The sequence below is a fragment of the Trichosurus vulpecula genome, chromosome 6 (assembly GCF_011100635.1).
Source record: "Trichosurus vulpecula isolate mTriVul1 chromosome 6, mTriVul1.pri, whole genome shotgun sequence".
In the NCBI taxonomy this organism is placed as follows: domain Eukaryota; kingdom Metazoa; phylum Chordata; class Mammalia; order Diprotodontia; family Phalangeridae; genus Trichosurus; species Trichosurus vulpecula.
Window position 1 is genome coordinate 284,032,859 of NC_050578.1, and position 25,348 is coordinate 284,058,206.

The 25,348-nt window shown below is 52.7% G+C and overlaps 1 protein-coding gene across 4 annotated transcripts in view; it reads right to left on the bottom strand.

The window, feature by feature from the left end:
• The window catches only part of TSPAN4 (tetraspanin 4), a 94,795-nt gene that overhangs the window by 19,767 nt on the left and 49,680 nt on the right, over positions 1-25,348 (bottom strand). For all 4 annotated transcript variants that reach the window (XM_036763575.1, XM_036763573.1, XM_036763574.1 and 1 more), the window contains 2 exons: positions 13,063-13,254; positions 4,035-4,109 (listed from right to left, as the gene is read on the bottom strand). In XM_036763575.1, the coding sequence (XP_036619470.1) occupies positions 4,035-4,109; positions 13,063-13,254 (267 nt within the window). The remainder of the gene's footprint in view (positions 1-4,034; positions 4,110-13,062; positions 13,255-25,348) is intronic.

The window sequence follows — 25,348 nt, forward strand, 5'->3', positions numbered from 1 at the left end:
CCAAGCGTGAAGAGTTTGTTCAGGCTGAGTGTTCAGCAAACACCTAACCATGAGGGCTAACCCAGGAAGCCCTCAGCAGCCTCAGGAGGTCCCTCCTCCCTGGAGGAGCAAAGTCAGCTTTGTTGAGGTGGGGGTTCCCGTTTAGCAAAGGGGCAGTTGTTCCTTCAATCTGAGATTCTGTGATCTTATGAACTGGGGGTGGCCTGGGCTTGCTCTATGGCCACACAACTCATTTCATTTCTCTGGGCCTCAGTCTTTTCACCTGAAAATGGGAAGGGTGTACCATGCCCTTTTTGCTGTGGTGACAGCAAGGGAAGCTAGCCTTCTCTTTGGATGGCTGAGGGAAGCAGAGGTCTCACATCCAGGTCCTTTTGGAAGCCTCTTCTGGCCTCAGGCATGGCTGGGAGACAGAGAAAGGACAACCCTTCCCAGAGAAGCAGCAGGGCAGGCACTCAGGGACCACTGGTGTGAAGAGCAGGAGGGCATAGGTCCTGCAGGGTGAGGACAAGCCATCCATCCCAAATGCACCATCCACTAGTTTCCAGAGACCCAGATGACTCCCTAGACAGGCACAGTTTTTCTGAAAGTTGATACCCCAACACTCCACCAGGCTGGATTTGGGTTTTGATTTCCCTATCCCTGGGGTATCATCTGGCTAGGCCAGGCTGAAAAGGGCAGGGTGCTAAGGAAGTGGGGGGCATGGCAGGGTTCTAGGGGCTTTGTTTGTAGGCAGCAAACAGCCTCAGACACCAGCCTCAAGTCAGAACAATCAGCCCATCCCTAGAAAAGATGGCCTCACAGACAGGGAGCAGCAAGTGCCTCTGGGAATCCTATTACATGCACACACCAATGGGAGCCTCAGAAAGCAAAGGAAATACCATTAGGAGTTATTTTCACACAGCTTCTCTTCTCATTTGCATAGCTCGTTTTCTCTGGTGCTTTTCTTTGGTCCAGACTGATTCTGGAGAAAAGAACTCAGTTTAACCATATCCTTCCCTCCTCACCCAGCCCTGTTCACCGGACAGGAATTACCCAGTCCCGTCTGATGCCTGTGGGTTCTCAGATCAGAACCGCCTGGTGTGGACAGCTCCCAAGCTCTCGCTGACCACCTTCTCCTGCTGGAGGCCTCCTTTCTCTCCTGATTCTGCCGCTGCCTGCCTGACTGCTCCTTCTCTGTCTCCTGGGCTGGATTGCCGTTCACCTCCCAGACACTGACTATGGGGCTGCCCCAAGACTCCTTCTGGGACCCTCTTCCCCTCTCCCTCTATGCTCGCTGGGGATCTCACCAACTTCCTGGCATTTGATTACCATTTCAGTGCAATGATTCCCATATCTGCACATCCAGCCCTCATTTCTCTCCTGACCTCCAGTCTCTCATGAATGAATTCATTTTTAAAAATTTATGAAGTCCTTAATACATGCAAGGCACCATAGTAAACACTGGGGGCCTAAAAGTCAAAAATGAAACAGTCCTCGCCCTCAACAGGTGTAGAGTGGACAGAAAATTGAACTTGGAGTCAGAAAGCCTCAGATTCTTCTTAACCGTGTGACCCTGGACAAGTCACTTTGGCTCTGCTGGTCTCAGTTTCTCCATCTGCAAAAGGAGGAGGTTGGACCCAATGGGATCTACAGTCCCAACCAGCTCTAGCCCTACGAGCTTACATCTACCTACGGCGATTCACAGAACACTCAAGACATCAACGGAGGGGGTGAAGGAAGGGACTCAGAATTAGGGTATGTCGAGTAGGTGGCATTTAAGCTGAGCCATGAAGGAAACTCTCAGGGACACGAGGAGGCAGAGGGAACAGATGTCCCTGCAAAGGTCAGAGGAGCTGGATTGTAGGGAGAGGGATTTTGAATGCCAGAGAACTTTGCATTTGATCCTTGAGGTGACACTAAGACACTGGATGGGGGGGGAGGTGAGATGACTGAATCTGCTTTAGGAAAATCCCTTTGTTGGCTGAGCAGAGGATGGGCTGGAGGTGGAGAGATCGGGGTAGGAAGACACCCCCCCACCCAGGTGTGAGGGGATGAGGCTCTGCCCCAAGGTGGGGACAGGGTCAGAAGAGAGCAGGAGGGATTAGGGAGACATCACCAGCCTTGGCAATAGCCTGGACTTGGGAGAGAGGATGAAAGAGTCCAGGGTAACTCCCGGGGGGGGGGGGGTCTCCCTCTGTTGCTGTTCGTCCTTCGTTTCAAAAGGACCAATGATATCACGGGGAATGTCTTGACTTGGCGTGAATTGGACTGAAGTGAGGCAGTCACCCAGAATCATTGAGGTATAGTCTCCCCTCCCATCCATCTCACCACCCCTCAGTCTCCTCGGCTGGATCTTCATCCACGTGTCCCCCAATGCTCTGTCCTGGTCTACAGTACTTCATGTGGTGATCTGACCCCCTAGAGACAGCCAGGAGGTGCCACAGCGCCCAGAGCACCGGCCCTGGAGACAGAAAGCCCTGAGTTCAAATCCAGTTCAGACACTCACTAGCTGCATGACCCTGGCCAAGTCACTTAGCCTCAGTTTCCTCAACTGAAGAACAAGGATAGTAACAGCACTGATCCTCACAGAGCTGTTATGAGTTTCAGATAAGACAATTGTGAAGTGCTTAGCACAGCGCCTGGCACGCAGTAGGCACTTAATAAATGCTTGTGCCCTTCTCTTTGTCGTTCCCATCGACTCAATGGTCATCTCTATGCAGAGGAGTCCCAGCCCTGACCTCTGTGCTGACTGCCACATGCCTCTCCCACATCTCATTCTGGAAGTCCAGCCTCGTCCTCCACACCCCAAACTTCCCAATGACAGTGGCCAAAGGCACTCCGGTCCTCCCAGGCACCCATGCTCACCCTCCTCATGCGCCCCCTTCCCAAGCCTCTCATGTCCATTCTCTTCTCTCCACTCACAGTTCCTCCCTGCAGCTCTGTTGCCCATCCCCCACTGCACTGCCTCAGCTCTCCGCACCCTCCCAATCCAGCCTTCACACGGATGCCAAAATGTCCTAATTTCCCAAAGCCAGGTCTGGCAGCGCCACTCCCTTACCCAATCAACTTCCTCCATTTGGCTTTTGTCACCTCTCACCATCTGGCCCATCCTACCCTGCAAGCCTTTCCTGCTGTCTACACTCCAGCCACACCGTCCTTCTTGCTGTTCCTCATATACTACCTTCAGCCTCCCACCTCCAGGCCTTTGCACAGGCTGTGCCACACCTGGAATGCCCTCCCTTCTCACTTCTATCTCAGAATCCCTTGCTTCCTTCAAGGCTCAGCTTCAGCAACACCTTCTCCACCAAGTCCATCCTGACCCTGCCCCGCTCCCAGCTGCCAGTGCCTCCCCCAAAATTATCTTATGCTCACGCATTTATTGTGTAAATATTTTATGTCAGCAAGCCAGTAGATACCTCTATATATGTCCACATCTCCCTTGATAGAACGTAAGCTCCTTGAGGGCAGGGCCTGCTTCCTAGGTGCCCAGAGCCCAGTGCCCTGTGCCCTGTGCCTGGCACAGAGTGGATGCTTACTAAGTCCTTCACGTGACTGGCTGACCACTTCCTGAGGCAGTCCCTTTCACAAACACACACTCACATGTATATACACTCATGCACACACACACAAACACACACACATGTACACACACATATACACTCATGCACACACTCACACAACCACAGACATACATGTACACACTCCCAGGCATATACAGTCTCACACACACACACACACACACACACACCCTGCCCAATGATCACTCACTCATCCCCAAACCCTGCTATGACTCTTCCCCTCAGTGCTGCTCCAGGCTTGTCTAAATGTTGTGCTGGGCGGGAATACTGTGGGCATTAGCTCTCCCAAGGGACATTCCTCAGCCTTTGTGTCTTGCGGGTCACCCATCCACCCAGTCACAAGTACGTACCAGTAACTCGGGATGCAAAGGGACCCAAGCCTGGTACTCTGGGCCTGGGGGGGGGGGGGTCAGCTGGCGAGGAGGGAGGGATACAGAGAAGGCAAATGCTGGCCGCAAACCGCCAGCAGCCACTTACCTGGTCTGTGTAGACGAAGAAGAGGATGGCTACCGTGAGCTCCAGCAGGAACACAATTAACAGCATGATGAAGAACTGAAGGAGAGAGGAAAGTGGACCCTCAGAGACCCCAGGAGCCTGGCCACCCGATCCAGCCAGTACTCCCGACCAAGGGAGGCCACCCTGCCTGTGGGAGAAAGTAGTCCCAAGGCGCCCGCCAGGGCGAGACAGGATGGAGCCCGGGACTTTCTCGGCCAGCCTCGGCACAAGCTCATGGTGTGACCTCGAACATCTCCATGTGTGTGTGTGTGTGTGTGTGTGTGTGTGTGTGTGTGTGTGTAAGGCTTTGGACCTAACACATAATGAGCCACAGAGGGATGGACAGAAGGAAAGACGCCGGGGCTAAGATGTTGGCCCCGGGCACCTCGGCCCCGCTCAGGGCCTGCTATGAAGAAAAAGGGGCCGTGGCTTGTGGGTAAAACATAGGGGTGGGGGCCCGGGGGCACAACACGGGCGGGGAGGCCCCCCCAGGAGCCGGGCTGCAGGCCCTTGCCTTTTGGGCAATTCCTTCATTTCCTCAGGAAGGGTTTTTTTCATTCCTGAAATAACAAAGGGATGGGGGTGGGCTGAGAATGCAAGGCCCGGGTTCGCCTTCCCGCCAGACACCCGTGTTTTCTTCCTCCCTGTCCCACGCCCCTCCCCCACCCCCGCATTCTTTAAGCCTTGCGCGGAAGCTGCCTCCTCCCTGCAGTCTTCCATGATTAAAGGCGCTCCCATCCAGAGGAGGAGCCACGCCCTTCTGTGCTGCTCGGATTGGTGCCCACCACAGCCCCAAGGGGGCTGCTGCCCCTCCGTCGGCCCCTCCAGAGCAAACCTCGGGGCTGAGGAGAAGCGGAACCTTTGAACCTGTAAATTTCCAGGATAAAACAGCAGGGCCGAAGATGCCAACGAAGGAAAGACAATTTTCCAGCAGTTCAGTGCTCCTCCCCAGAGGAGGAGAGGGAGGGGGAGAGAGGAGGGAGGGAAGGGGGAGGGAGAGAGGTGAAAGAGGGGGAGAGGGAGGGAGGAGAGAGGAAGAGGAGGAGGGAGGGAGAGAGAGAGGAGGGAGGAGGAGGGGAGGGGGAGGAAGGGGGAAAGGAAGGGAAGGGAGAACCAGGAGGGCGCTGGGCCTCAGACCCCAGCTCTGACCAGTACTACCAGGTTCTCTAAAAGGGCCTAGTTTGGAACCAGAGAATTTGTGGCTCAGCCAGCCAGGGCTGATTCTGCCCTGGGCCTGCCCAAGAGCAGTGGACTGTACCAGATGACTTCTGAAGCCCCACCCCCCCACCTTTCTGACTACACTGACTGGACTCCCACCCCCTGCAGTGCAGGCAGCCCAAATAAGTGCCAAAAGGTGTCCCAAGCATTTTATCCACTTCCAGCCACCAGTGAATCGTTCCTTGCTGCTATCATGGTGGCTGCATTCTCTATGGCCCCAGTGAACCCTGGAGCCCTCCCACCAGCCCTGCTCAGCTCTTCTCCAGGCCAGGGCTCTGGGTAGCCCATCCAACTCCTGCCCTGAGCTAGAACCATGAATAGCAGGGTGCTGGGCTGGCCACACCACAACCAGAATAATGATGATTTATGAGCTTAGGAGCAGGAGTGAAGAGAGAACTCTATAAAAAAGGGAAAGAGGAGCTTCCAGACACTGAGGACCCCAAACAGTCCTGTATCTCCCATGTCACCCAATCAATTAATCAATTCTAAAGTTCTTAAGAGAGACCTTGAGAGCGTCCTTGTATTGCTTCTTCTGACCACCATGTGAATGTTTGCCCTGTGTGGGTTCTCCATAAGAGTCTTTTTGGCAAGCATACATTTTGTATTTGAACAACATGGCGAGCCCATCAGAGTTGCGATCTCTGAAGCAGTTTGAATGATTGGCAGTTTAGTTCCAGTGAGGACCTCAGTATCTGGTGCCTTACCCTGCCAGGTGATCTTCAGAATCTTTTTAAGATGATTCAAATGGGAGTGATTCCCTTTCCTGGCATGGCACCAGTAGACTGTCCAGGTTTCACAGGCCTACAACAATAAGGCCAGCACCACGGCTCTGTAGACCTTCAGTTTGGTAGTCAGTCTAATACCTCTTCTCTCCCATACTTTCCTTCAGAGCCTCCCAAACACTGAGCTAGCTCTGGCAATGCATGTATCAACCTCATTATCAATGTGGACGTCCCTGGAAAGTACACTACCAAGGTGAGTGACCTTATCCACAGCATTCAGAACTTCTCCATTTGCTGTAACTGATGGTTCCATGTGTGGATGGTGTGCTGGTGGCTGATGGAGCACCTGGGTTTTCTTGGTGTTAATTGTTAGGCCAAAATTAGCATAAGCAGCAGAGAATCGGTCCATTCTGTATTACCTCTCAGCTTCAGAGGCTGCATGGAGTGCACAATCATCTGCAAACAGCGAATCACGCACCAATGCTCCCTCCACCCTAAATGCCTTTTCAAGTTGAAGAATTTACCATCCGTGTAGTAACTGACCTTGAGGCCGTGTTTGTCCTTGGTGAAGGCGTTTGAAAAGATAGCTGAAAGCACCACACTAAAAAGCATGGGAGCAAAACACACAACCTTGTTTCACTCCACCGGTGACTGGGAAAGCATGAGAGCATTGTCCATTATCTAGAACCCAGGCAAACATGTCATCATGAAACTGACATACAATGCGAATGAACTTCTCTGGGCAACCAAATTTTGACATAATTTTCCATAAGCCCTTGAGACTGCCAGTATCAAAGGCCTTGGTCAGATCTACAAAGGTTGTGTACAGACCTCTGTTCTGCTCCTGGCATTTCTCCTGGAGTTGTTGGGCAGCAAACTGTACCTCGGCCCCTTCTGAAGCCACATTGGCTCTCAGGTAGATGACCATCGTCCAGGTGAAGGATCAGCCTATTAAGGAGGACTGACAGGAATCTTCCCAGCAATGATTAAGAGAGAGACCCCTCTGTGATTGTCACAGGTGAATGATAAATCATTATATATATGAGATCCTCCATATCACAGTGTAAGCCCAGCACGTACGCATCAGGTTGTCCTCTGCATGTCCCCTTCCCCTTTAACAAACCTTTGGACTCTCCTGCTTGGAGATGTGATAGGCCTCCAGCAAAGAATGCACAGACCTTCTGGGACTCTCCTACTTAGAGATGCGATAAGCCTGGAGCAAAGGATAATTAACATTCTTTAGGTTAAACATTTGGAGAAACTGCTGTCCTGGGGGCCTAGCCAGCTCCCAAGAATGATATCTCAGGAGACCCCATTGTAAGGGTTGGGTCCCCTCCCAGTGGGAACATCTGGGGGGAGCTTTCTTTGTTCAAGGCCTTATTTAAGTCGCTATGTGGGTGAGTTACTTTGGGATCTCAGCCATGGAGAGGACGCTTTGCCTGGGACTTTCCCATTTGGGGCCCTGATCGAGCTGTACCCTGGGATCCCCCAGCTTTGAAAGATTAGGTACTGGTGCTCCCCGAATTGGTGATATATTAATGTGTTGCTTTCTGTGCCTTTGTCATTTTTGCTGTGATTAGTTGTGTTAGTTATTGTGTTGTAAATCCAATGTAATATTCCCTCTGTCTTTTAATAAAAGCATTATTCCATTGCGAGTGTGTCATATTGCAGGTGCTAATCCGAACCTAACCTAGCTTAATTGCACAACAGGACACTCTACTTCCTTTACCTTTATAGAGATGGACAATGGAGGCATCCTTGAACTCCTGGGGGATAACCTCCTCTTGTCATGTAACCCAGAAAATTTCAGTCAGCTTTTATAAGAGCAATGGGCCCCCTACCTTGTAAATCTCAGCTGGAATAGAATCAGCACCAGGTGCTTTGCCACATGAAAGAAGCCTAATGGCATCCAAAGCCTCTTCTTCAGTTGGAGCTTCAGCTAGGGAAGGACAGTGGAGTCAGCACTGATTAATAATGGTCTGTTGAGAACACTATGGAAGTGTTCAGCCCATCTCTCCAGGATCATGTCCTTATCACTAATCAATGTGGCTCCATCAGCACTGAGTAGTTGAGATGCACCATAGGTCTTTGGCCCATAAATAGCTTTCAGGGCATCATAAAAGTGCTTTGGATTGTTACTATCAGCATAAAACTGAATTTCATCTGATTTCTTACTGAGCCAAGAATCTTGCATCTTTCTAAGCTTCACTTGCACTCTACTTTTGAGAGAATTAAATGTTGCCTTCTTAGAGATGGATAAACTAACCTGATGGTAAACCCTATGGTGTTCTCATTTTTCATTTAGCAGATTCTGAATTTTCCCATCATTTTCATCAAACCATTCTTGGTGTTTGAGAGTGTTCTGACTCAGATGAGCAAATGCAGTGCTATACATTAAATCTCTGAAGGCTGCCCACTCCTTTTCTGCTCCACTGTTGCCAACTGTGTGTTGGCTCAACTTCCTCTCCAAGTTAGCAACAAACTGTTTCTGCTCAGAGAAGCACTCTAATCTGTTAACATTAATTCTTCTGGTAGGCATTTTGCCTTAGGGCTGCCGCTTTTGTTGAATTCAAATATTTAACTTGAAGCGGACAAGTCTATGATCTGTCCAGCACTCTGTGTTGCCTTCATTCTCACATCCTGTCTGTCTCTTCTCCTTACAATCACACAGTCTATTAAATGCCCATGTTTGCTGCAAGGGTGCATCCGTGAAGTTTTATTGCCTTTAGGTAAACAGAAGACAGTGTTTGTGATGAGAAGGTCATGAGATGCACAAGTCTTCAGTAGTGAGTGACCACCGCTGTTGCTATTTCCAACTCTGTTCCTCCCTAGGACTCCCTATCAAGTCTGGTAGTCTGAGCCTATTCTAGCATTAAAGTGACCCAGAATTATAAGCTTGTCCTTCTTTGGCACATTGATGATAAGGGTCTCCAGGTCTTCAAAAAGATTTTCTTTGACCTCATCAGGGTTTGTCATGGTGGGAGCATAGGCACTGATGATGGTCTCATGATATTCTCCTGCAAGTGGCAGCTGCATTGTCATGAGCCTGTCGTTCACTCCTTTTGGCAGGCATACAAGCTTGTCAGCAAGATTAGTTTTGATTTGGAAATCTACACCAGCTTCACGGTGTAGACTCCCGTTCACTGCAGCCACTCCAGAGAACCGTGTATCCAACTCTGACCTCAGTAAACTGGCCTTCATTTGCCAGTCTTGTTTCACTCAGGGCTGCTGTTTGGAGGTGATACCTGCTGAGTTTTCTCACAACAAAAGCTGTTCATCTTTCAGGTCTACTGGATTTTGTGTGTTGTTTATAAGTGTACGCACATTCCATATTTCAATGGTGAGTGGAATCATCTTTGCTGAAGTGTGCGTGGGGAGGGTGGGTGGGTGTTTCCACTGCAGAGTGGGATCCCTACCTGCCACAGTAATCAGGTCAGGGTTGGGTAAGCAGACTCTTTTTAGGGCACCTTTTCTAGCCACTTCCTCAGACCAGGAGGTGAACAGTGTGATCCTTAAAAGGCTGCTCAGACACCTGAGGGCCGCCAAATCCTGCTGCTGCTTCCAGTGTGGAGATGACCCTTTGGCCTGGCCCACCTGTGTACAGGGTTGTGACTAGGTGACTAGGTGACTAGCTCCCAGTGTATCTGCACCTACTGCTTTGTCACTTGCCTGTTGCCACAGGACTTTGAGAGATGTAAAAATGGTAAAATGGTGTGGATGATGGCTTTTGATTTGAGTGTAAATTGGATTGAAGTGAGGCAGAGATGCACAAAGTCAGCCTCACTCTCTCCTCCAGTCATCACAGTCTAGTGGCAGGACAGTCAAGATGATTGGTGATGGCTCCAGATACAGCAGATGACCTTAGCATCTTCGAGGTCTAACCAAGCTCCAAGCGCTCCTTGATGGCCTTCATGGCCACTGGGACAGATTGTTCTCATCCACCCATTCCACCAGAGGAAGTCTTCATGAGGTTGGGGTAGAAACCCCCCTCACTCACTAATGGGTTTGAGACCCCTCAATTACCCTCAGCCTGTCTTAGCCCATCTGCTGAAATAGTTTACCGGGGTGTGGCCACTGTGCATGCTACAGTTTCTTGGAGCCACAGGCGAGAGTTGGATAGACACCAAAGGTGGAAAGCAGGCCTGAAAAGGGCTGGGCAGCCCTCACATCAGAGGTACGAGTCTTCTTTGAACACACCCTACACCCCACCCTGGGTAGTATTATAGGTCTAGAGGAATGAGTGCATCCATGGGGAAAGTAGAGGTCCCCCAGAGAGGAAAGGCGAGTTGTCCTGATAGATTAAGACAGGATCTAGCCTGGATCTCATTCCTCCCTCCTTAGCAGGCTTTCAAGAAGCAAAGAATCAGAAAGGCCTGGGTTCAGATCCCGCCTCACGCCCTTGTTCTCCATGTTACCCCGTGTCATTCTATCTCAGTTCCCTCTTCTCTGTGACCTCGAATGGATGATCCTCCACTGCCCGAGGGCAGGCGCCAGGGTCCCAGTGCCTTCCTGCCTGGCAGCAGCTCCCATAGAAAAAACAAAAGCAATTGTGAATTTTTCCCCACTTTAAAGCTCCGTGATTTAATAGATGAGCAGGCCTCATAAAAAGCTTCCTGTGTGTGGTTCCCCAAAGGCCTCTCGGCTTGATATATTAATAGGTAAGAAGAACATTACCAAAGAAACACTTACTTTTTTAATTATCTGTGATTAATGTTTCATGAGAAGAGGAAAATACACATCTCCATCTCTACAAATCTTTCTCTCTCCATAGCTCTCTTTAGGAACATGGTCCCCATGACCACAAAGTGACAAGCTCTTATCGTCCCCTTTCTCAGCCTTTCAGACAATAAGCGCTCTCTAACAAGGACATGGGCTGCTTTGGGAGGTAGTGAGCCTCCCATCATTGGTGGTATGAAGAGTTCCTTGCCATCCAGCTGGGGGTCAGACTAGAGGACCCTGAGGTCTCTCCTTGCTCTGGGGTGCTGAGGGAGGGGAGGTGCAATGATTCCTTTACCATCGTCACCCCTCAGAACCTGCCCTTGGTGGCCAAGGAATCGCATTCCAGCCCAGGCTGTTCACATCCCCCTACTCAGTCATGTCCAGTGGCTTTCTGCAGCCTCCAGGATGGCTTAGCTTTCCAATGCTAAGCCACTGTCACCTACCCCTCCCAGCCTTCTCACAACTCACTCCCCACACAGCCTCTTCCGGGTAGTGCCCTTGGCCCCCCAGCTGTCCCACCAACAAGACACTGTCTCTGGGTTTGCCATCCCCTGGGCCAGGAAGGCTCTCCCTCCTCTGCTCTGACCACTGACCTCCCCAGCTTCCTGTCAGTCCCCTGCCCCAGCCTCTCCTGATTCTGGCACCTTCCTGGGGGGGGGGGGGCGGAGAGCGCCGTCTGTCCACTGCCCTGTTCACAGGCTGTTTGTCCAGAGGGTTTGCAGGCTGTCTCCCCATTGGACTGAGAGGTCCTTGGGTAAGGGACTGAACTCTGCCCTTCTCTGTGTCCCCAGTGCTTAGCTCAGTGCCTGCACACAGTAGGTGCCTAATCAATGCTTGCTGACTTGTTCTGGATTCCTTCTCGTTGAAGCTGTTGGATTCTTTCTCAGGTCTTGGTCTCAGAGGCTCTGTGGTTGCAAGATGAGACAGGCTCGCTGTGCCAGCACGGGGTCTGAAGTTCATCCATGGCGCAGGAGCTGTCCTGGAAGGAGGTGGGCGCTCAGAGTCTGGGATGGGCCCTCAGCCTGGCTGCTCCTGATGTGAGACCAAGGCCCAGGCCAGGCCCTCGGCTGTGTCCTTAAATTGGCCCACCATGCGCCTATGCTGACCCAGTCCTCGTGGTTGGTGGATGGGGGAGAGGGGGATATGCCGTCATGGTCAGCTGCCTCTGACCACAACAGGAGAGTGCCAAAATGGGCGGAGGGGATGGAGATGCCAGAGCCCTTCCGGGTACCACCTGCTTCCCCAGAGCCAGCAGATGGCCCCGCATCCTGAGGGCCAAGGAAGGATCTTCCAAATGCCAAGTGGCCCAGGTAGCCCCAGCTGGGCTTGAGTGGCCACAGCCAAGTTGCAGGCAGGGACGCCATGAAAGAAAGCAGAAAGAGAGGCTTTCTTGGCTCCAGGAGAAGGTGTGGCAAGGGGCTGCCCATTCTGGGGTAAAGCCTCTCCACTCCCAGAGATGGGCCTCTCAACCTCCCCATTCACACTCAGGGACAAGGGGTCCACAGGCCAGGTGGGCCTTTCCACCAAGAGGCATATGGTCAGGGCCTTATCGCAGTGGGGCTGCAAGGAGCTACTCAGTACAGCTTCTTTTTACTATGGAGAGCACTGAGCACCAGAGCAGTAAAGACATGCTCCAGATCCCTCAGGGAAAGATGAGCAGAGGAGAGGGTTCCACATTCCCTCTGACTCCAGAGCCGGCCCTGTCTCCCCTGGACACAACCTGGGCTGTGCTTGAGCCACTCCAGAGTCTGGGGGAGAAGAGAGGGGAATCCAGAGGCCCAGAGAGACAAAGGGCAAAGTCTGTTCTAAGGTGGAGGGTTACCCAGGGTGTGCCAGCCACCAGCTCCGCCTCCATCCCTGGGGGCTCTCAGGCACCACTCCTGTGCAGGGGAGACTCTTCCCTAGGGCTCCAGGCTCAAGACCTGTCCCAGCACCCCGGGGCACCCCACCAAGGTTCCGGCTTCCTCCTTCTTCCTCCTCCCCAGCCACCCCCTCCAGTCAGTAAACATGCTTCCCCAAAAGCCACCCAAAGCAAGTGGCCCACAGAGGAGGGTCTCCGAAGATGGAGCTCCCTGTCTAGTTTCCTGCAGGCCCCCAGACATGGGCAGACAGGGGGATTTAATTCAAGCCTCAACGGCAAGAGGACTAATTAGGTGGCAGTGGCCTGGGGGGGGGTCACCTTTCTCTGTTGCACCCCCAGACCACGCTTCGTTCCCGAGGTCCCTCTGTCCGGAGCCATCACGTGGCCTGCCCCAACCAGCCCCGTCCCACACACAGGGCCCAGATCCTCTCTGCCTTGAGCCCCCCCCCTCCCCCCCCAGACCCCGCCCAGGGCCAGCCCCAATACTCACACTGAGAAGCAGGCATTTGTTTTCTTTGATGGCGCCGATGCAGCCCACGAAGCCTATGACCATGACGAAGGTGCCCGTGACGATGAGCAGGTTGGCCGCCGAGAGCGAAGGGAAGGAGGGTGAGAGGGTGGCAAAGTTGCCCTGCGTCACAGCCAGCCAGATGCCCACACCGAGAATCCCGCATCCTCCCAGCTGGGGGCGGCAGAAGGGAGAAAAGAAAAGGGGCGTCAGGCCGTGAGCACAGACCCCCACCCACAGCCCACTCCTGACGGACCCCCTCTTCTGCTTCCCCCACTGGGGAGTGGGACCAGTCCAGACACGACCTCTCCCGCACCTTCCCACCTGCTGGGACTCACACAGAGACTCCCCCGAAAGGCTAGGGGGCCGGGGGGAGGAACCACCTAAATCTGCTGGGGTGGGGTGCGGGGGGCAGGCTGACCAAGCAGCTGCTCCTCCTGCGACCCACCCACCTCTTCCAAGAGCGACGGTAATCGGCCCAGGGTCTCCCCTGGGGAATCCTAAGCCCAGCGCCCTTCCTCCTGCCCCACCCCATATCATTCCTTCCCCATCGCCTGCGGCGGAGAGTTAGAGCCCCAGCCACCTCTGATGGGAGTTTCAAAAAGGCCCGTCTTCAGCCTGTCTGTGCCCCAGCAGTGCACAGTCACCCAGCAGCGCGCTGCCCTGTGGCCACCTCACTGGCACTACTCAGGGACCCCTCCTCCTGGAGCACGCCCTGCGCCATAAGACCGGAGTGAGGCTGGGCCCTCTAGCCTGGGGGCATCAGACCCCATTCACTTTTGTTTGCACTGAGCTGGCGGGGTAGCTCCTGGGCAAAGGGGCGTAGGAGGAAAAAACCGCAGCTGCCTCCCATTGGCCAAATCCTTTTCCTCAGCCAGCGCCATCGTACAGGTGTACGGAAACAGAGTGGAGATCTGCGCAGGGCCGCCTGACCCTTTGAGCGCGCAGAGCAGCCAGCGCTCGGTCTTCAGATTGTTCCTCTATCGCGCCGGGTGCTGGTCGGTGCCTCACGCGGCACATTTCCCACGGGCTCCCCTCCCCGGGGAAGGTCACCTCTCCCCAAGAATGCCACACTTGGTGGTGGTCTCCCCAGCCTTCCCCCCTCTCCCCCGTCCCGGGGCCTCATACACCTGCTAGGACAGTGAGAGAAGCCCTGAAGGAAGAGAAAGGAGACCTAAGTTCCCCTGCAGATCTGACTCATTGTGTGCCCCCATTCAGGGCATCAGCCTTCCAAAACTCATTATCTTCACCTGTGAAGTGGGGGGGGGGGGCGGGGATAATTTCTTCTGTGCTGTGTTCTGCCCTTGCCCTGACAACCTCCCAAGGTTATTTCTTGGAGAAGGAGAATGAATGGACTGACAGTGATTTAGGATTGTGAAGGGCGGTGAGCAGCTGTGTAAAGGATCCCCGCTAAAATATTTGTATTCCCAGGGAGCTTGCCTGCCTGCTTCGGCAGGCGACAGCCCTGGCCTAGGTAGACTGAGTGATCTCTACGTGGCCTGGAGTCCCCTGGGGACGGGGTCCATGGTGGCTGCCTCCAACGCGCATCCCCAGCGACATTCCCAACAAAGCTGCCTGGCTCCTACTTAGCAAGCCTTCGGATAGTGAAGATCAGCACTGCCACTATCTGCCCCAACCCCCAGCCAATTCCCACATTTGAGGAACCAGCGGAAGGAAAACTGCCGGGACTCTTTTGCATGACAATGATCCCGCCCGCCCCACCAACTCCAGCCTTTCTCTTCCCCTCCCCCAGCCCAGCCCACCTCCGGCCCTCCTTAATGGCTGAAAGGCTTCGTTGAGTTGCCCAATTGCTCGTTATTACAAAAGTCAATTAAAAAAACAACAAAAACGAGAAGGGAGAATTCAGGGCCTCACTCACACCCTCCCTGACGGGGGAGGGGAGCTGGAGGTTGGGCCCAAAGACCCTCAACCAAGGGCCTGTGTTCTCGCACATTCCACTTTTGAGATGCTAGTTTGTGCCCTAGAGTTGAGTCAAGTCCACAGTTAAGAGAGGCTGCCGGGGCGACATGGCAGATAGACCGCTAGGCCTGGAATCCTGAGGACCTGAGTTCAAATCTGCCCTCAGACACGCCCAAGGTGTGTGACCTTGGACAAGTCACTTAACTTGGCTCAGTTTCGTCATGGGGATAATACTAGCATCTCCCTCCCAGGGTCGTTGTGAGGATCGAGTAAGAAAATACTCGTAAAGCGTTTAGCACAGAACTATAGAAATGCTAGTTGCGATAATGATGCACTTCCGGATGTGGAGAGGTCAGACTGGAGATCAGGTGAGAGGTCAGAGGGCGTCAACCCGTCCCCGGCGCAAACCCGGCTAAGGGAGCCCACGGGTCAGCCATTGCATCTCTGCTGATCGGTCCCGGTGCGCTGACCACGCCTCAGGCAGGGTGACCGGGGAGCCAGGGGGAGGGAAGGTCTTTTTAAGGGGAGACCTGAGCATGGTGGCGAGCAAAGGAGAAGGCGCTTGTAGAGACTAAAGATGACAGCCTTGGCAGGGAGAAGAGGGCAGGAGAGCTGGTGAAGAGGCAGAGACTGGGGGGTCCCCATGGGAGAGCCGGCCCCGCCTTCCCCTGGAGGAGGGGAGGAGAGCTGCTGAGGGCGATGGAGCAGGGCTGGGGGGAGATGGGAGGAGAGCTGAGACGGACCGGAGAGAGGGAATCAGTGAGAGAGAGATGGCCCAGGTGTCAGCCACTCAGCCGGCAGAGGGAAAGGCGGGGCGGGTGCCCTAATTCAGTCATACCAAGGGCTGCAAATCTCCCCAGTGGAACATCCATTCCAGCTCGGGGCAAGATTCGCACTAAAAAAATCATCCAGGCATGGCTCCTTGGCATTTACCCTTATTGAGCCTGGAGCTCGAGAGGGAAAAGAGTGGGCATCTGGGCTCTGGTCCCTCCCTGGGCACCTTTTTCTGGGATGTTCCAGACACTCTCATCTCTCTCCCCACGCCTGTCTCAGAGGATTTTGGTCTTAATCAGCTTTCTTTCTTTCCTTCCTTCCCATCCTCCCTCTCTCCCTCTGCTAGAAACACAGAAACAGAATACTTGGTGGGAATAGTTCGAGAACGATTCCCTCTCAGATTACTCTGGGCCAGGGCCTCTGAGACCTCTGGGGCCCGCAGAGCCCCATCAGCAAGAAGGGCTCTGGCTGGGTCCCAGAAAGGCTCTTCTTGGTCTCGTCACTACCTTGTGTGAGATGTCCCAAGAGGTGAGGGTGGCAGAAGGTAAGGAGCACCAGGGACTCCCATCTTCCTCAACTCAGAAGCAGACCTTTGCAAGGTCTTCTGGGCAAAGTTTAAAACCTCCAGGACAGGCGATCCTTCCTGGGTCATCCCAGATTGATATCAGTTAGTGCCAGGTTTAATTCAGTCCCTAGGAGGGCTCTGACCACACAGGTCAATTAGCACAAGAATCTCTCTGTCTGTCTCTCTCCCTCCTCCTCCTCCTCCTCCTCCTCCTCCTCCTCCTCCTCCTCCTCCTCCTTCTTCTTCTTCTTCTTCTTCTTCTTCTTCTTCTTCTTCTTCTTCTTCTCTCTCTCTCTCTCTCTCTCTCTCTCTCTCTCTCTCTCTCTCTCTCTCTCTCTCTCTCTGTCTTTGCCTATCTCCCTTCCTCTCCTCTCCTTCCCCACCCCTGTCTCTCTCTCCTTCTCTCTCCCTGTCTCCCCCTGTCTCTCTCCCTCTTTGTCTCTATTTTCTCCCTCTCCCTGTCTCTTCTTCCTCTATCTCTCTTTCTCTGTCCCTGTCTCCATCCTCCCTCCCCCCCCTTGCTGTTCCCTTCTTCTTGAATTTGGATTTGAACTCGAGTCTTCCTGGCCCCAGGTCCAGCTCTCTAACCGCTGTGACACCAGCTTCATGTGAGAAGGTGCCTGAGCTGAAGAAAACTAGAGGAAGCAGAGATGAGGAGAGGGTACATCCTAAACAGGGGAGGTGGGGTGCAACTTGTGCAGAGACATGGAGATGGGGGATGGGCTGGCAAGCAGAGAACAGTTAGAAGAGAGATACCATGAAGTGACCTTTGAGTCTCCAGGGGTCCTAGTGAGTGGGAGCTAAAACCCCCCCACCAGCCAGACCCTGAACATGTGACACCACTCCTCTCACAGACAACCACTGAGCTTCAGTCTGCCCTTGGGAGTCCTCTGGCTGAGCTCCAGCCAAACATGGCCGGGACACTTACGCTGCTGTGACAAGGACAAGTCTGTCAAGGAAACACAGCCAATCTGGAAGCTTCTGTGAGCTATACCCAGATACCCTGGGAAAAAGTGCCCAGCTCCCCACTCTGCCACCCCCAGCTCCTTGACAAAAGGGCAGCAACACTGGGGCCTCACCTCACTGAGGCAGAAATCGAGGAGAGCAGACTCTCTGTGCTCTGGAGGGAAGATGTCCTGCCCCTCCCTGACGTGTGTGGGCTTGGGGGCATGGGTGTGCACTCCCATGTATTCACATACAAACTCACAGACACACTCATACACACAACTATACACACACAAACTCACAGACACATTCATACAAACTCACACTCACACAAACTCACAGACACACTCATACACACAAATATACACACACAAACTCATACACACTCATACAAACTCACACACACACAAATTCACATACACATTCATGGTTATACACATACAAACTTACATATACACTCATACAAACTCACATGCACAACTATACACACACGATCTCACATACACCCTCACACAAGCTCACATACACACTCATACAAACTCACACTCACACAAACTCTCATACACACTCATACAAACTCATATACACAGGGGTGAGTGTACATACACAAGCCAGCGCGCGCACAGACACACACACACACACACACACACACATACACACCCCTGAGCTCCCTGGGCAACAGGATTTGTAGCCTTTGGCTGGAAGGGCAGATGGGTGGTACAAAGAAGGGAGAGGAGAAGCAGAGACTGAGCATTTCTTTCTTGGCTCTTCAGAAAGCCCCTTGGGGCATCTGGCAGCTGTCCACAGTGCTGAGATCTGGACGCCAAGTGCAAAGCAAGCATGTCACTGTCCATAGCCACATAGTTCTGACATTTGAGGCCAGGGCAAAGCCACAATTATTCCCCCTTCCTTGAACCTCTGAGGACTTGGTGTCTGCCCTCCCTTCCCACTTTTGGCTGCTGGTTCTGAAAGCTAATGCCCAGAAAGGCACGGATGATCTGAGTAACAAGAAGGGGACTGGGATGACATGTGGGGCTCAGTTGAAGGAGTCAAGAATGTTAAGCTTGAAGAAGAGAAGATTCAGGGGAACATGATCACTGGGCTCTCATGTGGAAGAGAGATCAGGATTGCTTGGCTTGTTCCTACAGAATAGGGCTGTTGTTTTTAAGAAAAGAAAGCACATTTCAGTTTGATGTCAGGAAAAATGTTCTAATAACAAAATCTGTCCCCCAGTGGCCTTGAGAGAGAGCCCCCCCACCCCCATTAGACTAGGTATTAAAGCAAAGGCTCGAAGACCATTGGTTGAGGCTGTTGGGTGGGGGGGGAGGGGATGCTTATTCAGCTACAGCTTAGATGAGAGGCATCTGCCCCACCTCCCAAGACTAAGACTCTGTGCCTCCCATCTGCTCACAGGGGGTAAGCACCCAAAGCATGGAGACAGTGCAGGGCCCTGATCCCTGACACTCAAGGTGCTACAGAGTGGGAGGTCTTCCGGGGACTAGGGGAGCTCCAGCTGTCAGAAATCACCTAAGACCCACAAAGGCTGACCAGAAGCCCCAGCTTTCCTTACTCCAGACTGTGAGCATAGGACCAGAGAGGATGCAATTGGAGAGAGGTGGCTGGTCAAACAAAACTGACTAATACGCACCCCTCAAAGAGCTTCCCAGTGGGAGGGGAGGGGAGGCTGTCTGCTGGCAGCAAGGGTGCTCCATCATCTTTGGATGAAACACCTTGAGATGTGTCAGCCCCCACCAAATGGGAGAGGAGCCTGGGGAGGGGGAGGGGGCATGTAGCCAAAGGCTTTGATCCTCAGGTCAATAGCTGGTAAGAGACAAAGGTCTGGGCTCTAGTGTGGCCTGCCCCTCCGGGCTACATCACCTTGGAGGGTCACTTAGCCTCCTGTGGACTGTGGGTGGAGTTGGGGGGAGGGGCACTCCACTAAGGACCTGTCTGCATCTAAGATCTCTGGATCCAAGTGTGGACAGTCTAACATCAGGCCTGAAGCATCTCTGGGGATGCTGCTGGTTTTGAAAAACAGTTGTCTTCAGGGGGCAGGGGTTAGTCAGCCAGTCAATGAGAATTTATTAAGCGTCTTCTCTGCCAGGCCCTGTGCTAAGTGCCAGGGACACAAAGAAAGGGGAAAACCCAGCCCTCGAGGAGCTCAGTCTGATGGGGAAAACAACACACAAAGAACTGAGTGTAGGTAAGTATAGACAGGATGCACTGGATATGATCAACAGTAAGGCGGGTTGGGGAAGGTTTCTTACAGAAGATGGGGTTTTAGCTGAAATATGAATGAAGCCAGGGAAGTTAGGAAATGGAGATGAGAAGGGGGCATTCCAGACCTGGGGGACAGCCAGAGAAAATGCCCAGAGCTGAGAGATAGAGGGTCTGGTTTGTGGAACAGCTGGGAGACTGGGTCACTGGATTAGAGAGTAGCTGTCAGTGAGTAAGAAGACTGGGAAAGGAGGAGGGCTTTGAAGGCCAAACAGAACATTTTGTACTTGACCCTGGGGCCACAGGGAGCCACTGGAGTTTACAGAGTACGGGGGTGGCTTGGTCAAACCTGGGCTTTAGGAAAATCACTTTGGTGGTCAAGTGGAGGATGGGCTGAAGAGGAGAGAGACTGAAGCAAGTGGACACCCCACCCCAGCAGCTCCTGCCATAGTCGGGGGGTGAGGTGATGAGGGTCTGCACCCAGGTAGGGGCAGGGCAGAGTCAGAGGAGAGAAGGGGGCTTGAACAATAGATGTCAAATAGGTAAAACTGACCTGGGCAACAGATTGGCTAAGGACAACACTTAGCTTGTGAGCCGGATTACTGGGAGAATGGGGACCCTCTTCCCTGCCCCAAGTGTGGGAGAGGGGAGGGCTTAAGGGTTAACATAATGAGTTCAGTTTTGAACATGCTGAGTTTCAGCTGAGTTTTTGATGTTTAAGATGTCTGATAGGCACTTGGAGATATGAGACTGGAGGTCAAGAGAGGGGTTAGGACAAATGAACCTGAGAATCATCTGCATAGAGATAATCATTAGACCCACAGAAGCAGATTAGACCACCAAGTGAAGCAGGAGAGAGGAGGAAATGCTGCCAAGGTCCCACAACAGAAACTCTGGGTTGGAGGGGGTGACTTAGAGGAGGATCCAGCTAAGGAAACAGAAAGAGAGAGAGAGAGAGAGAGAGAGAGAGAGAGAGAGAGAGAGAGAGAGAGAGAGAGAGAGAGAGAGAGAGATGGTGTTTCAACAATCCGGCTAGCAGCTTCTGTGGGGGTATAAGATCCACCCATAGCCAGCACCCAGAAAGCTGCCAACAGCACAGTTTCTTTTGATCTGCTTAACCAAGGAAAGCAAGGTGAAGGGGTTGACAAGCTTACTTTAATTCAGCACACAAATATCATTCACTTAGTTCAGGGGAAGAGACCAGCACACTGAACTTCAGAGCAAATTACAAACAAATTACAAACATCAACAGACAGACCTTATCTGATTCAAATCCCAATACATAGTTACCAGAGTTTAACAAAGTCCCAGCATTGCTAAACAAATTACAAACACACAGACCGAATACAATTCATAGTTACCAACATCTAGGTTCAGCCCAGGAGCTCGGAACAAGGGCTGGCCCAGAGTCATGCTGCCACCACTGCTGTAGGGAGGAGCTCCAAGGAACAGACAGCCAACCCCTGGTTTTTCTATCTTTTTTCAGCGTCAGGGGTGAGTCACACACACGAGACTCATCCACGTGACCTAAAATCGTCACAAAGAGGTGACTTAAACCCACGTGGTCTAAAAGCCTCTGCTGTCCCAGACATGTAAACTAGGCCCTCCCTGGAGTTAGCCCCACCTTGGGCACCACCTTAGTTGCCAATCCACAGCCACTAAGGTTTTACACCTAATAGGGGTTTGGGCCTGGGACTTAGCACCTAGGAAGACTCAATCAAAGACACTGAATTAATCAAAGGAAACAAAAGCCAAACTCTTCAAGGGCACTTGCTGAACTAAGTGCCAAGGAGCCCATTTTGCTTACCAACACAGATGGAGAGGGAGGGAGGGAGAGGGAGGGAAGGAGAGGGAGGGAGAGAGAGGGGGAGAGGGAGGGAAAGAGAGGGAGGGAGGGAGAGGGAGGGAAGGAGAGGGAGGGTAGGGGGGAGGGAGGGAAGGAGAGGGAGGGAGGAAGGGAAAGAGGGAGAGGGGGAGAGGGAGGGAGAGGGAGGGAGAGAGGGAGAGATGGATGTCCTGAAAACCCAGAGAGAGGAAGAGATCCAGGAAGAGAGGGTGTTTGACCACAATGTCACAGGCCACAGAGAGGTCGAGAAGGATGAGGCTTTGACCACTAAGAGATGAACAATAACTTGAGAGAAGGAAGTTCCAGCTGGATGACAAGGCTAGAAGCTGGACTGCAGAGAGCTAAAGGAAATGGGGTACCCATTGTGGCTGGCCTTCTCCAGGAGGTTAGCTAGAGAAAAGGGAGGGCAACAGCTGGGATGGATGGATCGAGTGAATGCTTTCGGACGATGGGGGAGACGTGGTCATGTTCAGAGGCAGAGGGGAAGGAACCAGTGAACAGGGAGAGACCGAAGAGAAGAGATAGAGGCAGGATGACAGAGGGGCTGAGCTCTGGGAGGCAAGGAGACAGAATGGGTTCACTTTCGAAGGAGGAGAATGATGACGGGGGGCAGGGGTGGGGGAGTGTGGGGGGGCTCGGAGCGGCAGAAGACCTCCAGGAGTCAGAACTGAGCTGAGCCAGAGAGAAGAGAGAGTGCTCAGGGAGTGGCCGATGTTTCTCAGTGAAATAGGAGGCAAAAATCTCAGCTAAGGTGTGGGGGTGGGGGTGGGGGGAGGGAGCCATGGGAGGTTTGATGAGAGATTAAGTCTTAGAAAATCCGCTGTGATGAGAAGGTTAGCAAGTCAGTTAAGGGAAGGCAAAGGGATCGCCTTGCCCTAGTGAATCAGATTATGTAACATGAATTTGTAGTGGACCCAATCTGCAAGGTTTCGTGAGTTTCTCCCTATTTGTTGAGTAGCAATTGTATAGGAGCAAAAGCAGAGGATGATGGGAGGAATCCAGGGGGAAAGCTTGGCCCAACAAGATCTTTAACAGGTGCCCCTCCTGCTCAGCCTGCTGCCCAGAATCTCACAGACACACACACACACACACACACACACACACACACACTCTCCTTCAGGGGCTCAGGGGTAACAGAGCTGTCCGTAACCTTCACTATCATGTATCCATCAGTGCCACTCCTCCCACCCAACTTGGCATCCACCAAAGCTGGCCAGGAATGTTCCACTTCATTTATATGTCATCTTTAGGGATAGTAACGGAACTGCTTCCCCAGCAGGGAGAGAAATCTGCCCACAGCCTGGGACAGCCCCAACTGAATCCCTCTGACTGCTGGAAATTAAACACCCTGAATGGGGACACCTCAGAAGACGATGGATCAATAACTCTTTTGGAGCCAAGTGGCAAAACCCCTGACTGTGTTCTGTCCTAGGACTCCATCCCCTCAGAGCAGCCATGCGTAGACACCAGCCTGGGCCCCCAGGGCACTCTCAGGCCAGCCTGGAGGCTCACAAGACAGAACAGCAAAAGTGTGGGCTTAGAGGAAAGAAGCAGCAGGGAGTCCTGGAAAGAACATGGGGCTGATGGTACTGAGAAGGGAAGACTAGGGGTCTCACTTAACCCAGAACTTCCAGAACCACACTGGATGCCCATAGGATGGCAGACGGAGGCTGCCACTGCCCAGCCAACCAGAAATAGCTGCAGCAAAAGAAATAGTTCCCAAGGAAGAATCTTTGCCCTCAGAATTAGCCACTGATGCCTCAGCCCAGCTCACCCTGACTCCAGCCTAAACCGGCCCCTTGGCACTTGTTCTGCAGTCTGGAGCCAAGCAGAGAAAAGCTGATCCATCTTTCACTGGAGAGCCCTTCACAGACCTAGGATGGCTGGCATGTCTCCCCACAAGTCTCCTCCCCCCCAGGCTGAAAGGGCCCAGTTCCTCCAACCGATTGTCACATGGAAGAACCTGGAGACCTTTCCGTATCCTGGCTGCCCTCTCCTGCATGCTCCTCAACCTATCAATGTCCTTCTTAAAATGTGGTGCCCAGAACTGAATCCAGCCTTCTGGGTGCGCCATGACTAGGGTAGAGGAAAGAGGGACCAATCCCTGCCTTGTTCTCCACACTGCTTCTCAATGCAGACTGCATGAGCTTTGTAGGCTGCCATCACTCTATTGATTTGTATGAAGCTTCAAGTCCACTCAGACCACGGGATCTTTGCCAAGCTGAGTGTAAGACTTTACACTGACCACTAATAACTTTCATCTGATTAGACTGAGCCTCTGACCCCATCAAGAACTTCAAGTTCTGTCCACAGTGGGTTGGCTGTCCCTTCCATGTTTGTTTCAGCTGCACATTCGATGAGAAAGCCATCCGTGCTGTTGGCCGCAGAATTGACCACAAACAACCACCATCACCTCCCCCGTGGCCACTGCCACTCTGCCCCATCCAGCCCCTCACTGTTCTTGGTAGAGGAAGAAAAGAAGGCAGCTGATCAGTTCTGTCTTCTCTGCGTCATCTGCTACGATCACTTCCCTCCTCTCCTGCCTCCGATCCTGATCTTTTCCTCAATATCACATCGATAAGGACGTTTTTCCTTGCCCTGAGAACTGTTAGGTGGTCTCCTCAAGTCAGGGAGGCAGAGCCAAGATGGCAGCCATAGAGGAAGAAATACAGTGAACACACACACACACACACACACACGCCCACGCAACTCCAAAAGCATCTAGGAAATGCACCAGAGCAAATCCCAATCAGGAAATCCAAGAAAAAGTCACAATGAGTCACCTTTCCCAGCCCTGGTTGGAAGAAAGAGATAGAAAGAGGATGTGTGGGCCCTGGGACTGTGTCTGGCCAGTGCAGAGTGCTCTGGAGCAAAGGGAGGCTGGTCAAGAGGAGATCCCAGACCTCACACCGGGGGACGTGAGCCCACGTGGTCTATGCAGGCACCAAGTGGCAGCTCTGCTCTTCCCATTGGATCCAGGCTGACTATGGAGCACACCTGGCCCAGGTGGCGTCCAGTGTGAAGAGCACTCAAGGCTCTTGAGCTGTGCACTGAGAAAGGAGCAGATGACCAGCCTCAGAACGGAGTCTCGGTCCCAGCTTCTGGCCCAATGTGAATCCCAGCCCAAAAGGGAGCCTACGGTTCTGTGACTCAGAACCAGCAGAACTCCCAGCTGGCAGAGGAGTTCAGCACCATCTACTGGTGCTCAGACCTCCACCCAGGTCAGAACTTGTAGAGTTCAGATCGGAGGTGGGGTGGAGGGCAGCAAGCAGACGTTTCCCTGGCTCAGACCATGTTGGGAGCACTGAAAGCTTGTCAGTCCCATCTGTCCCAGAACAACACAGCACTCCACACCCCAAGAAAGTAGCAACGGCACCAGCCCCCAGAAGGGTGCAGAGCCCAGCCCTGACATCAAGACCAAAGTGAAGAAGTAGGCTGGAATCGTGAGCAAGCAACACAATAACCCCACCAAAAAAGCCTGTTGTGGTGACAGACGCACAAGACACAAACCCAGGAGAAGTAGTGACTCCAAAACCCACGAGAAGAGACTCAAAGGAAAACCCAGCTTGGGCACAAACTCAGCTGGAATCCATGGAAGAGATGAAGCCAGAGTTTTCAAAGAGTTTCAAATGTTTTCATAAATGAAATGAGAGGAAAAATTAAAAAAGAAATAGGAAGCATGGAAGAGAGAACTGGAAAGGCAGCAGAGATACCAATCCTCACCTAAGCCACAAACTCCCTAAAAGTCCAGATGGACCAAAGGGAAGCCTATGACTCTATGACACAGGTGAAAAACAAGCTAAAAACAAGGTCAAAAGACTGAAAATAGAAGGAAATGCAAGAACGTCCCTCAGACAGCACGTCTTCAGACAGCACTTCCCTCTTCCCCATCTGAGCAGTTTCATCCTTGAGAGCTGAAGTCCCTGGGCTATAGAAGGAAACCACATCAAGCCATGAGGTCCTGCCTGGCCTTCTCCTGAACCCCTTGAAACCTGCTCTTC